This window comes from Sus scrofa, chromosome 2 (assembly GCF_054392235.1).
Source record: "Sus scrofa isolate SSC_HxYL_T2T_F1_AM1 chromosome 2, Sscrofa_HxYL_maternal_Yorkshire_Landrace_v2.0, whole genome shotgun sequence".
In the NCBI taxonomy this organism is placed as follows: domain Eukaryota; kingdom Metazoa; phylum Chordata; class Mammalia; order Artiodactyla; family Suidae; genus Sus; species Sus scrofa.
Genome location: NC_139384.1, coordinates 1,787,426 through 1,800,918, shown reverse-complemented (window position 1 = coordinate 1,800,918; position 13,493 = coordinate 1,787,426). Strand labels below are relative to the sequence as shown.

The window sequence follows — 13,493 nt, the reverse complement described above, 5'->3', positions numbered from 1 at the left end:
CCAGAGCCAGGCCGGAGCCGAGGAGGATGCCTCCAGGTGGCAGGAAGACAGTGGGAGCCCACGGGGCAACGGCAGGCATCCGCAGGGCAGAGCGAGTGGTCTGTGGAGGTGTGGGCATGAGAACACCCCGAGGCCCCACCAGCCCTGGGGCTCTGGCTGAGCTCAGGCCCTGTCCCCACCCGCTTCTCACCAGAATTGTCACAGCCATCCACCGAGAAGTGGTCAGGCCTCTGCTCCTCCGACGCGAGGTCACACGTGATCTGCGGGACCGCCAGCATCTTCTCTCCCGGACTCAGCCCGTTGTCCTTGTCCAGTTTGAATTTCTTTTTCTTTACCTAAAATACCAGACAATAAGCCTTCTGTTCCTGGGCATCCTCAGCCAGGCCCCAGGCTGGCCCCAGGACGTCCACACCAGTACCCTTGAGGTGCCTGCCAGGGAACCGGGGCTCGGGGGCCCAGCGGCCACACCCTCACACAGGCTCAGTGGGCTGCAGCGAGGGTGCCACCGGGGGCCTGCTCAGTGCCTTGGGAGCTCACAGCCCCAGGGGGCAAGTGGCCAGAATACTAGCAAACAGATAAACATACAGGCCACACCAGGGCAGGTGGTCAGCGGGGCTTAGAGAGGGGATGGGGCAGACAGGAGGCGGAGGCCGTGCTGGCACCTGGGAGAGGACAAGCAGGTGCAAAGAGCTCTGAGGTGGCTGGCACCTGGGAGAGCTGTGTCCCCGAGGTGGGCGTGGGCGAGGCCCAGGAAGGAGTGCTGCCCAGCCTGACCGCCCTGCATCTACCAGACTGAGCTCCCTGTCCTGTGACTGTGAGGCCCCCTGCTGCCCCCTGCCCAGCACAGAAAGCCCAACAGCAGGCCCTCTCAAGAACCTTCTCTCAGCAGTCAGCTGGGACCTCACCCATCCCCTTCCTGGGGCGCTTCCTCTGGGCCCCCACAGCCCTGGGCTTGGGGCGGCCAGTCCTATATGCCCCGGAGCCTGGGGACCCCGGGGACGGTGGGAGCCCAGCACAGGGCACACACCTCCAGCACCCACAACGGCACCAACACCCCGCCGTGGGCCACTCTGGGCTGAAGTGCCAGGGTCAAGTCCTGGCCCCGAGCCGTGGCCACCGCGGTGCCCCCCTCCCGCTAAGGAGTGCCCGTCCCGGTGGCCGCTGGGCTGGTTACCATGACAGACTTCTTGGGCTTGGGGCTGGGGGAGAGCAGAGCCTGGCTCCGCGAGGGCTTCCGGACGTAGATTTTCCAGGTGGAGGAGTCGGGGTTCTCGGCCGCGTAGCACCGCCACGCCGTCTGCAACCGGACGGAGGGGCTGTCAGCTGCCCCTGAGCAGCGACGGGCCACCCATGGAGCCGCAGCCCACCCTCCCTGCCTGGGCCCCTCCCGGTCCCGGCGGGCCCCCCGGGCATCCTGCCGGCCAGCACTCCCCTGCTCAGGGCCCCTTCCCGCACCAGGCAGCTCACAGGCTCACGCTCTGTCCAAGCAGCTCGGACAACGTGGAGGCCTCTGCCTGCGAACCCCTGTGTGTCTGCTCCCCCCCCACCTGCCTGGACCCCGGCGATGCAAAGACGCCTGGACGCCTGCCTCTCCTTGGGGTGCACTGGGTCCCCCGGTGTAGACAGCCGCAGTGCAGGGGTTTCCTGGGAGACCCAGAAGCACAGGGCAGGGGGCCGTGGAGGAGCAGGGCCCCCCTGAGAGGCCCGAGTGTGGGACCCTCGGCTTCAGGGAGCCTCCAGGCAGCATGTGGGTAAAGATCAGGCACTTCCCGCCCGGGGGTGACTGGGAGGAGGAGACCCCAGGGGAGCTTCCCGCCTCCGGCCTCTCCCACCACCCGCGATCCTGGGACCGGGGGGCCTTTGCCGGGTGCTGTCACCTGGATGAGCGAGGCTGCCGCCGGGATCTGCCGGTTGAAGTGCTTCTGCCTCTGCTTCTGCTGGACCTTCAGGGCAAAACCAGAGCCGAGAATCCCCTGGAAGGAGCAGGGGCCGCGGCTCACATCCCGCAGGCCTGACAGCGGGCTGGGCACCGGGGCACCGTTGGCGCTGCGGGCCCCACAGACGAGGTCAGCACCTCTGGCCCAGCCGGGCGGCCCCCCGGGCCGCTCACGGGGTGCAAGGGCCAGCTCATCGCGAGCGCAGCTCCCTGTCCACAGGGGAATCGAGTCCTACATACATGCACATGCGAACACACACTCTGCCAGAGCCACATGCCACGCACACACAGTGGACACACACGACGCAGACAGTGCAAACATGCACACAGCACACAGACCAACAGATCACACATGTGACACGTGCACGTGTACATGCCAATGCACGTGATTTGTACACCAACGTAACACATGTATACACAACACAGACACGAGCAGACACACAGTACGTGACGTGTAACACATATGCACACGCAGTATGTATGCACACATGATGCGTGTACACGGCTACTACACACCTACACACACAGAGTGAGCAGTGGTGATGATTTCTGGGAAGGACGAGGATCAAAGCCCCCTCCAGGCCACAGCGCGTGGCCACGCCCCCTCACAAGCACACGGATGCCGTGTCTGTGGTCGCGGGGTAGCCGCCAGCGGCACCGAGTCCCAACCCTGGGGCCAGAGATGAGCCTGCACCCAGTACCTGCTGGGAAACCAGCCGGGCCACTGCCTGCATGTGTCACCAAGGACCCACCGGGGGGACAGGACGGAAACAGGAGGACAGTGGCCACCAGGGGCCCCGGGGCGGGCGAGCTGGGGCAGCGTGTGCCCCGGGCGGGGGAAGGGTCCCTCGCCGGCCCCGCCCGCCCCCCAGCCTGGAGGACCACCTACCGCCGGGAGCGCGAAGAAGGAGATGGCGAAGACGGAGAAGCAGGAGGCGATGGTCTTCCCCACCCACGTCTGGGGCACCTTGTCCCCGTAGCCGATGGTGGTGACGGTGACCTGAGGGGAGGAGGCGCAGGGTCAGCAGGCCAGCCCCGGAGCCCCCAGACCGGAGTCTGTCCCGAGCGCCGAGGGGTGGGGTCCCCGCGCTTGACGCAGCCGAGGACGCACGCGTGCGGGCGGGAGCTGAGCGCTGCTGGAGGGCAGCCCGCCGGACATGCAGCCCAGGAGGCCTCCTGTCCCACGTCTGCCCTGTCCCCGAGGAGGCCTGCCACTCAGGCCACCCGTGTCGCTGTGCTCCGGCCCCCAGCAGGCCGGAAGCTCCCGGCGAGGCCCACCCTCCACGAAGAGCCCGGCCGCGGATGACACGCCACTTCCTGACGCCACCCTGGGCACCAGATGTTTCATGTGTCCTTGTATTCGGAGAACCAGGCGCAGCGGGAACCTTCCTCTCCGTGGGGGAGCTGTCCGACGGGGCGCGTGCTGGGACAGTGGGAGTGGGGGCCGCCGGGAGAGCCCCCCAGGCCCTGGGTCGGGGCCGGGGGGAGACGCCGGGGCTGCACAGCCAGCTGGACATATACGCATGCACGCGGACAGAGACAGGCACACGCGCCAGCTTGGGAGCCCCGGGGCAGAGGTGAGCAGCCCCCGGGAGACCGGAGGGACCGAGGCCTGAGCAAAAACAGGACTGTGGTCCGGGTCCCGAGTCACATCAAAGCACACGCGCTCCCGCCTCCGGGACCAGGCGCCATGGCCCCGTCGCCACCGCGCCCGCCCAGTGCCCCCCGGACGTCACTCTCTGTGGTCCTGCCGTCTGTGGCCGCCGCACAGAACAGTTCCCCGCAACGTCATGGTACCTCAGACACACGTCCCACGTGCGCCAAGCCACCTGCAGCCAGGCCGGCCCACGTGCCCCGGCGCCCGCCTGCGTGGGTGACATGGAGACAGGGCTCTCTCTGTACCCGCACGCACATGCCAAGATGCACTAAGGCAGCCACGTGGCACACACATGTGTACGTATCTCGCCCCCACATGGCACAAGGGCCCAGCTCTCTCCAGGCCCCACCCCTCACACACATACATGCTGCAGGGTGGACCGGACTAGCCTGGGGCCACAGGCAAAGCTGACGGCCGGCAGGTAGCAGAGGGGGTCTGGGAACCCAGAGCCCCCCACCCGCTTCCCCAAGAGGGTCTGTGCCCCATGTGTGAGGCCTGGGTGGTGGCTGCCTCCTCAGAGGGCCTGGGCACGGGGCAAAGGCAGGGCAGGACGAGAAGGGCAGCATCTTCTGGAAAACGTCATCGAATTTCTGGGGTAGACCCACTTTAAATCGCGAAGTTCTCTCTTCTAATGGGGTGTCAACAGATCCAAGCCACGTAAGCAAAAGCTTCCTGGGGCCTTCAAACCCGGATGAGGGGGACGGGTCCCAAGACCCATGAGTCTGAGAACGGCGGCCGTGCAGGGAGCGAGCAGCAGGCTGACCTCTGAGAAGGCACCCCCGGGGACGAGAGTGGGGCCGTCCCGTCTGCGGCCAGGACACGCAGGCCTCGAGGCAAACCACTCGTGCGGCGACCTTTTAAATTGTCAACATTAATATGCCCCCCAAACTCACACCTGGCGATGAATGTGGGCGGGAGAGCGAAGGGGCTGCCGGGAGGCGCGGGGGGCAGAGCAGTGTGGCTGGCACGGTGCCCACCCCCTTCGCAGACAGGAGCACGGGAGGCCGGACCCGTGCTCGCCTGCCCGTCTGGGAGGCGCTCTGCTGGCCAGGCAGCGGGACGAAGCGGCCAGGTGCCCCCCCCCCCCCCGCCAGGGCACACCCCTGGCCTCTCGGACCCTGTCCCAGACCTCCTGCGTCAAGTTAACGACATCCTTGCAGCTCTTTGAGGAAACAGCCCGACCCCAGAGAGCAGGCTGTCTTTCCGAATCCACAGACCCAAGCAGCTCAGGAAAGGGCCCTTCACAGCCGGCGTTCGGCGCTCAGAGCTGCCCGACAGCAGGCGACCCAGGCACCAGGTCTGCACGGCCCCTGGCACCAGCTCGGGGAGACAACTCGGCCGGGGTGCCCCCGCCCGGCAGCCACGCACGCAAACCCGGGGCACGTCCCCCGCCACCTGTGTCTCCCCTTCGTGTCCTCATGCACATTCCCAGGGACACGAGGCGGGAGAAGAGCTGCCGGTGTGTCCTGAGAAGCTGGCGCCGGTGCCATTTCATGTCCCCCTTCTAAAGCGAAGGGAGGCCCCGCTCCAGAGGGTGGCATCAGCTGCAGCCGCTCCACAGGCCAGGGCCACCTGTCCAGTGGGGGGGGGCCGCCAGGACTGGAACAAGGACAGCACCAAAGTGGCACCAGGGGTGGCACCTCTGTTTGGCAAACTCGCCACGCTGTGAATTCGGGACCATCTGACCGAGGGTGAAACTGAGGCCAGGGTCTCGCCAGTGCTGAGTGACCAAGCAGGCACCAAACCAAGACTGGCACATCCTGGGCTCCTGAGTACAACGCCAGGAGGCTGGGGACACAGCCAGGGCAGGGAGCTGCCGTTCCAGCAGGTCCAGGCCTCGGCCAGCCTTGGGTCACCAACCTGCCTGGAGGAGGCTGGCAGGCCAGTGCCAGGGAGAGAGGGCAGCTGGGCGGGTGGGAGAGGTGTGGACAGAGGGGAAACCGGGTGGGGGCAGGGCTGTCTCAGGGCAGCAAAGGGTATGAGGAGCTGGCCCAGCACTGCGGTCGAGGGGGAGATGCCGCCAAGCAGACAGACACTGGCACACGAGGGTGGAGGGAACGACCCAGCCAGGCCTGCAAACTCTGGGTAAAAGCAAAAGCGATCGGACCCTGCCACATAAGCCGGCTTCTTTCCAGAGGCAAAAAGCAAATCCCACGAACTCTCGCAGGGCTCCCCATCAGGCGAGTGGAGCCTCGGAGCCCTGCCGGCCTGCGCTCGTGGGAACCGGTGTGGGGACAAGGACGGCGGAGAAGAGAGGGCCCCACTCGGAGGCCCCTCCAAGCCTCGTCCACCGCACAGTACAGCCAGGCTCAAGGCCCCTCGTTCAGGAGGCCCAGGCGACTGCCTCGAGGGCTCGGTGCAGAGGTCACCTCCTCAGGAGGCCCCTCCTGCCGCCCGGGGAGTCGCGGTGTGCGGACCACAACCGACCGCGACCGTGACCCCGAGGGCGTGAGACCAAGGCGACCTGACCCCTGCTGCGCCCCAGTGCCCCGCGCAGAGCAGGCGCTGCCTGATGAAGGGCCTGCCGTTCTGCCCCACTGCCAGCCCTGCCGGAAACCGGAGGTCCCTGGGGGCCAGGAAGGGCCAACCCACACATGCTCCGAGAGGGACCGCCCTGTGCGGACGGGGCCGAGCGGGACCCTCAGACGGGAGGGCTAAGGGGCGGCCCTGGACCGCGGCGGCCGTGAACACCAGAGCGTGGACTGGTTTGCTGCAGGGTCACTGCCTGGCGCCGGGCTTTGGGGACTGCCCAGGGAACCGTGGCCAGCACCAGCCCCTCCAATGGACAACCAGCCTTTCCTGCATCCTCGCCGGGCACCCCAGGCTTTCTGTGCTCGCTGACGCCCTCTACCAGTTCATGGAAGCTGCACCCGCCTTGTGCCCAGAGAGCCCAGGCAACCTGCCTGGGGCCACGCAGCCGGCCAGCGGTGGAGCAGGGCCGGCTCCACCCCACAGGCCTGACTGTGTGACCCCTCCGCTTCCCGTTCCCCTGTGCTCCTGACGCTGACTGCGTTATCCTCCCTCGAGCCAAAGCTGGAAAGCTCTTGCCTTGGATAACCTGAGCTAAAGCCCCCTCCAGAGAAAACCAGGCCCAAACAGCACCCTCGCCAGGCCTGCTGGGCGCATGCGAGACATCACTCCAGAGGGCCGTCAGTGGGCAGTAAGTGCAGCGAGACGGACCTGCAAAGCCCAGCTGGTAAGGCCCTTCTCTGGCTGGGCTCTCAGAGCCCACGGTCTCAGCCTCGTATACAATAGTCAACAGGTGCAGGATGGGACCGGGGGGGGGGAGGGGCTGAGGTCCTGCAGACCCTCTGTTCTTAGCTGCATGGCTCTGAGCTTGGGCTTGGCACAGAGTCCAGGCAGAGGAAGAGGGGACCGCCACGTGGGGTCTGAGGGCTGGGAGCCTGGCACCCCTGGTCCAAGGGAGGTCCTGACACTGGCCCAGCCGCACAGCAGTGCCCACAGGCCTTGCACATGACCGTCTGGGAGCCCTGTCCTCACCCAGAGGCCCACTTGCCCCCCTGCCCCGGCCAGGAGGCCATGCTGCCTGAGAAGCCAGAACCTGCTGGACCCCACAGCTAAGGACAGTGGCCAGGCGTCCGCCTCTGTTTCAGATGGCGGCTGAATGCAGGGGCGGCTTCTAGCTTTTTCACTCTAAGTTCTAAATTTAGATGCGGGGGGTAAACAGCCCAGCAGCCTCCCGATTTTGGAGACCCCCAGGCAAGAAACAGAGGAGCCCGTGTTTGCAAAAACTGCTTTTCCCGCCACTCACACTTGTACACACAAACGCGTTTTGTCCCAAGGGCAAAGAAAAAAGTCTTACCTCCTCCCCCAAACACCTCAGCAGCCAGGCGAGGGGCGCCACACTCGGGGGAGCGGAGAGCTCCTGCGCCCGTGTCGGCGTCCCCATCTGGTGGGGGCGGGGGGGGGGGAGAAGAAGGGGCGGATGCTGAGCCTAGAAACTGAGGCTGGGGGAGGGGAGAGGCCTCTCACGAGGCCTACTTGGGACAGCGCCGTCTTGGGCGAAAGTGCCGGCCCTGAAATTCAGGTCCGCCCAGACCCTTAGACGTGAGCCTATGAGGACGGAGGGTCTTTCCCGAAGTGACTGGGTTAGGAGTCTGAAAACAAAGTGGCCCCAGGCTCCTCGGGTGGCCCTACGCCCCTGACCGGCATCCTGGTGAGAGATGGAAGGTGCAGCGTGGCCCAGAAGCACCTGCCTAGAGCTGGAAGGCCCCCCCACCCCCGCCCCCAAGCTTCCTGGGAGCCCACCTGCAGCACCTGCATCTCGGAGTCCTGTCTGCAGAACCAGGAGAGGACATGGTGCTGTCATTTTGGCCACTCGGTCTGTGGGACTTGCTGTGGCCGCCCCAGGATGACAAGGAACCTGCTGGCCCATGGGCCACAGACATATCCACTCATCCGCCCACTCGCACAGCAAACCCCGGCCGAGCCAGGTGCCAAGGACACTGGGGCCACCCCTGCAGCAGCCACAGCCTGCCCGGCGGAGGGCACATCTACACGCCCCTCAGGACCCCCAAGGTGCCCTGGAGGAAACACAGCTGACGGCACGACTCGTGGCCCAACACACAACACACGTGGCCGAGGAGCTGGTCGGTTCCTGCCGGGCCCCGCCCAGGCCCGTGGGTCGGGTGTACAGCGTGCAGGCAAGGCCTGGGCCAGACACGCGTGGAGACCCTGCAGCGCCTCCCCAACCAGGGCCCATGGCAGCACCACCCAGGAAGCAGAGCCCTGGCTTGCTGCCCCCGATGGGACCCACAGGGCGTGATGGGCAGGGGACCCGGAGGGAAGGCCACCGCTCGGTGCAGGGCACAGTGGGTTCGAAGCCCCCGACCGGCTGCCTGGCCTTGCCTTGCATGTCTTGAGCTGTTTGTCCCAGACATGCCATGAGCACAGCCCATAACTCAAGCCTCGGCTGCTCTGCCTGGACAGCTGCAGGGGCCGCCGGACGCATGGGGGCCGTTTGCCCGGGAGCCCAGCGGCGGGAACAATGGCCAGGCCAGGCCCGCGGTGGCCGGGGCCGGGGCTGCAGCTGACGGCGAGGCCAGGGCATTGGTGCCAAGCTGGGCACAAAGAGCCCGTTTTCCCGGCCGGCGGGCGGATGTTTGCACAGGTGTGCGAGTGGGAGCGCCGCTCACAGGGGCCGGGCCGGGCAGCAGCTCAGAGCGGCCGGGAAGGCAGCAGGCCAGTGCCAAGGCCGGGCACCACTTATCAGCCGAGCCGCGGGCCATCACCCACGGGCTTCCTGCCCCGCCAGCCGCCCCCCAGGATTCCTCCTGGCCCTGGGCAGCCTGTCCTTCCAAGGGCCGGCCTGTCACCAGGACACGTCCCCTCCACCCACCACAGCGAGCTCCCTGCCAGGGCCAAGCCCTCCTGCCAAACCTGCTGGGGCCTGCCACACCTAGCCTATGGGGGCATGGCCTGCAGGAGGACGGGCAGAGGCTAGAACCGGGGCCTTCCCCAACTCGGAGCTGGGTCAGCACGTCCTCACCTCCCCTGAGCAGCCTGGCACGGCTCAAGCTTCCAGAAAAAAAGGCTGACTCAGCGAACGTCAGGAGCCCTGTCGGTCTCACAGGGGCGGGGGTGGGAGGTGGGGCACGTGCCTGCCTGGGGAGACACAGCTGGATGGGGCTCCCTGCAGCGGGGGGAACCCGGGGAGTGGGCGAGGGAGGGAAACAGGTCGGGTGCAGACACTGCCTGGACCCAGGGCCCCTGGACCCCGTGCTGCCCCAGGCTCCAAGAATACCTTGTGCGGGATGAGGCTCCCCGCACCCCGGGCTGAGTGAGCCCGTACGTCAGCCCACCCCCAGCCCCCACACCCCAGCCCTGCCTGAAGAGGCTCCCGCCAGGGCCAGGCTGCTCGGGCTGTTCTAGGCCCTCCTGAGCATCAGGTCTGGGCACCCAGGTGCACCCACAGGGCCACGGCCCAGAGGCAGCGTCGGAGTGGGCATTCTGGTGGGCACCCCTGCCCCCCACCTGAGGGTCTGGGCTGCCCCTGGCCCCCATGTGCTGTGTGCCTGGCCAGGGGGCTGCCAGTCACCCTGTGCCTAGGAAGGAGCCCAGGACCTTCCTCCCTCAAGGCCGATGGAGGGTGTGGTGAGGGAGCACCTTCTGTCCCCTGAGGCCCAGACGCCCGTGACACTGCGGGGAGCACGCAGCCCAGACGGCTGCTGCTGGCTCGGCCCCTGCAACCACCCGCGGCAAGTCTGAGTGGCCCCCGCACGTCTCCCTCCTCCACCTCAAGCCGGATTTCCTGAAAAGAGGCGCTTGACCCCCCCCCCACGCAGCAGAGAGTCCCGCCTGCCCGTGGGACCGTTCGCCTTTGTCCACCCCTCCTGCAGGCTGGCAGCTGGGAGAGCCTCCAGCCACCCAGCCCATGGTCCAGGCCACATTCAGGCTGAGCCGGGGTGCTGGGAGCTTGCAGGAGCGGACACAGCAGCCCCAGGAGCCCAGCTTCACAGCCGAGAGCCTCCACCCCCAAGGCGGAACCCGGGGCCGTTCTACGCCACGGCTGCCCAGGGCCAGCTACAGAATCCGCAGGCCTGATGCTCCGTCAAAACGTGGGGCACTTTCCTCCTCCTGGGTCTCCCACCTGTCACATATTTCTCTGCCCTGCAGCGCCATGCTCCTTGGCACAGGGACACTCACGGGGCAGGCGCAGGCAGGCCGGGGTCTCAGGCAGGGAACCAGGCTGGGGGTGCGGCCCCAATACGGACCCCCTGCACACTCCCTGGTGTCCCCTCGGACGTCCCTTACAAAAGGCAAGTTCCAAGATCAAAGCTCTAAGGACCTCAGGGCAGGGACCTTGGGGGCCCTGCGGCCGGCGCGGGGCCCTTCTGTGTGTGGAGCCCTGTGCCGGCCGCTCGGTGAACCACAAAGCTGCTGTCGGCAGGGCTGCAAGCCTGGGGGTCAGGGGGCGGAGGGTCTCGAGGCCCAAGGTGAGACACCAGAGCCCCAGGCCCGAGGCTGGGGCCCCATGGTCCCGATGCCACCTGCCCGCCCAAAGGTCCCGACTTACCACCCCCCACCACAGGGCGTCCGCGTAGCTGCCGAACTCCACTTGGCCGGACTCATTGACAGCGTCCTTCTCGGCCAGGTACACGAAGTAGGAGGAGAAGATGAGGCCCAGGAAGCCGATGTACAGCGTGGTGATCAGCTCCTGCGGGAGCGGCCAGCGGGGTGGGGTCAGCCCGGCGCGGGCGCCCCGGTCTCGCGGACGCACCGGCACGGACACCCCAGCCCCTGCAGGCCCGTGGCTGCAGGTTCCAACGTTCACCAGAAGTCTGCCAGGGCGGACATCAGACTTGGAGGACTCCCTCGTTTTTGCGACTCATAAACAGGCAGGTTGGGCCTCGCACCCCTGCAGCCAGCGCCCTGGGCGGACCCCCCACCTGCCAGCCCATCTGCCGCCAGTCTCCCCCACAGAGGAGGCGAACCGCTGGCCCCGTGGAGACTGCGCCTTCTGGGAGCTGTTTGCAACCCGCCCAGCTGTGGATCTGAGCTTCCCGGACCCTTTTCTGAGCTGCATCTCTGCCTCCTGTCCCATCCCGCAGGAGGGACAGGGGGACACACGGTCAGCCCGGCAGGGCGGGGACACCGGCCCAGACCCTGTCCTCCCCCGGAGCACCCACCTGGCGGTGGATGAAGACCACGGAGCCCAGCAGCCTCCAGGTGCCCCCCTGGCGGTCGACGTGCAGCATCCGCAGGATCTGGAGGAAGCGGATGCCCCTGCGGAGGAGCGGCCGCTGCGTCCACCCAGGCCACCCTGAGCCCCCCGCCAGCAGCCCTCCCCCACCCTCCCGAGGCTCAGGGTCAGGGCGGGGGTGGCCCCAGGCTCCCGCAGCCCCCGGATGAGCAGACAGAGGTCCCCAGACGGTCTGGTCCCAGCCTGAGTCCCCGAGGCGCTTAAGTGCTCGTGCTGGGTCTTGAACCCCAACTCTGTGAGTGCCCTGGGGCTGCGCCCCCACCCAGCACACGGCCCCGCCGCACTCAGCCCACACGGGAGCCTGCAGCCCCGCGTACCTGATGGCTGAGGTGGCGAACACCTGGCCTTTGGAGCCCACGCAGAGGACAACCATGGAGGCCACCACCACGATGAGGTCTGCAGGGGACAGCACCACTGTCACCAGCCAGGCAGCTGGATACCAGCAAGGTGCCTGGCAGTCACGTGGCATGGGGCCCAGCAAAGGGGATGTGGAGATGGGCTCTGTCCCAGGCATGCACAGAGGCCACCGACCCCACCTCCCCCACCCTGGCTTGCAGGCTGCTGACGGCAGGGACACCCCGGGGCTGCTGGCCTTGGGGTCCTGCCCCGTCACAGTTGGAAGAGTCTGGGGGTCTCCCAGCCCCCAGGGGTCCTCTGCTTGGTGGTGCTCCTGACGGGGGTCCAGCTGCCCGACCTCCTTCCCAGGGAGGGTGTCTGGTCCCTGCCTGGACATCTTGGGGTGGGGGGGGTTCCTCCTGGGCCAGGTGTGACTCACCAATGATGGAGATAGGCTTCCGGGCGAAGCGCAGCCGGCCCCAGATGCCCACGTACTTGCTGCGGCAGCCCGCTGACCAGAGGCGGACCGCGTACTCCGTCCCGAAGAACACGACCAGGACGATCTCCTGTGGGGACAGAGGGGCTCGCGCTCACCTCGTGGCCAGGCTCTGCCACCTGCCGAGACCAGGGCGGGCCCCGCACCCGGAGCCTCTGCTGAGATGCGGCCGCAGAAGGGGCCTGGGCCCTGGTCGGCAGCCTCGTCCCCCTGGACAGGCCTGCATCCCAAGCCCAGGTCCACGGCCGCATTCAGCATCCCCGCAAAAAGATCAGACACTATGACCCAGTAGGATTTAGACCTGGAATGCAAGGATAGTTCAATACACGAAAATCAACCAATACAATGGATCTCATGAACCGAAGGAAGGGAAAAAAATCAGACGATCTCACAATGACGACAGATGCAGAAAAAGCATTTGACAAGATGCAGCACCTTCTGTGATAAGAACAGTAAACACACTGGGAACAGAGGCCAGCCACCTCCGTGCGATGAGTGCCACAGGCGAAAGCCCCACGGCCGACAGCCTGTCCGATCCTGGGAACTTTTCCTGTAAGATTGGGACCAAGGCAAGGATGCCCACTCCCACCCCGTCCATTCCACACAGGACGGAAGTCTCAGCCAGAGCAAGTAGGCACCAAAGAGAAAGAAAAGGCTTCCAAATTGGAAAGAAGTAAAATGATCGCCGCTCAGAGATGATACAATCTTACGTGTGAGGAGCCCTGAAGAGTCCACGCAAAAAACCCGCTCAAGCTAATACGTTAGTTCAACAGAGGAAGGGGCGCAAAACTGATCACAAAAGGCAGCTGCACGTCTGTACACAAACCAAACCGTAAGCAACCTGGAAAGGAGACGAAGCAACTCCATGTGCATGGGTAGCAGACGGAGCAGAGGACTCAGGCATTCGCTCAGGAGGCAGAAGACTTGCACGAGGCGAACTGAGAAATGCCGCTCAGGGGAAAGAGGGATGACACATACACGGAGCCACGTCCCTGCGCAGGGACTGGAAGACTGGACGGAGGTAAGAGGTCGCCGCCACTCGGTGTGATCTGCGGATGCAAGGCGATCCCTCTCAAAGCCCTGGTGACATTTTTTTCCCCCAGAAATAGAAAAGCCTCTCGCATTCACACGGAATCTCAAGGGACCCTGAGTAGCCAAGGCAAGATGCGATCCATCCACGGAACGGAGCATTCCTCAGCCTCACAAACGAAGGCCAGGCTGTCACAGGCTACAGCACGGGTGGACCAGGGGTTGCCGTCAGCTCGCTGCCGGCGGCTGCCCGGCCCTGTCCCCCCTTCCCCAGGGAACCCGGCCCCGGCAGGGGATTTCTGCCTCCACCGGGTGA

The 13,493-nt window shown here is 66.2% G+C and overlaps 1 protein-coding gene across 2 annotated transcripts in view; it reads right to left on the bottom strand.

Annotated features, from left to right (window-relative positions):
- Nucleotides 1–13,493, bottom strand: part of KCNQ1 (potassium voltage-gated channel subfamily Q member 1) — a 313,789-nt gene that overhangs the window by 215,952 nt on the left and 84,344 nt on the right. For both annotated transcript variants that reach the window (XR_014836476.1, NM_001444834.1), the window contains 8 exon segments: nt 12,092–12,218; nt 11,634–11,712; nt 11,243–11,339; nt 10,630–10,770; nt 2,826–2,936; nt 1,878–1,973; nt 1,175–1,297; nt 191–335 (listed from right to left, as the gene is read on the bottom strand). Coding sequence is in view for 1 of the 2 variants with exons in the window: in NM_001444834.1 (NP_001431763.1) it covers nt 191–335; nt 1,175–1,297; nt 1,878–1,973; nt 2,826–2,936; nt 10,630–10,770; nt 11,243–11,339; nt 11,634–11,712; nt 12,092–12,218 (919 nt within the window). In the remaining variant the exon portion in view is untranslated.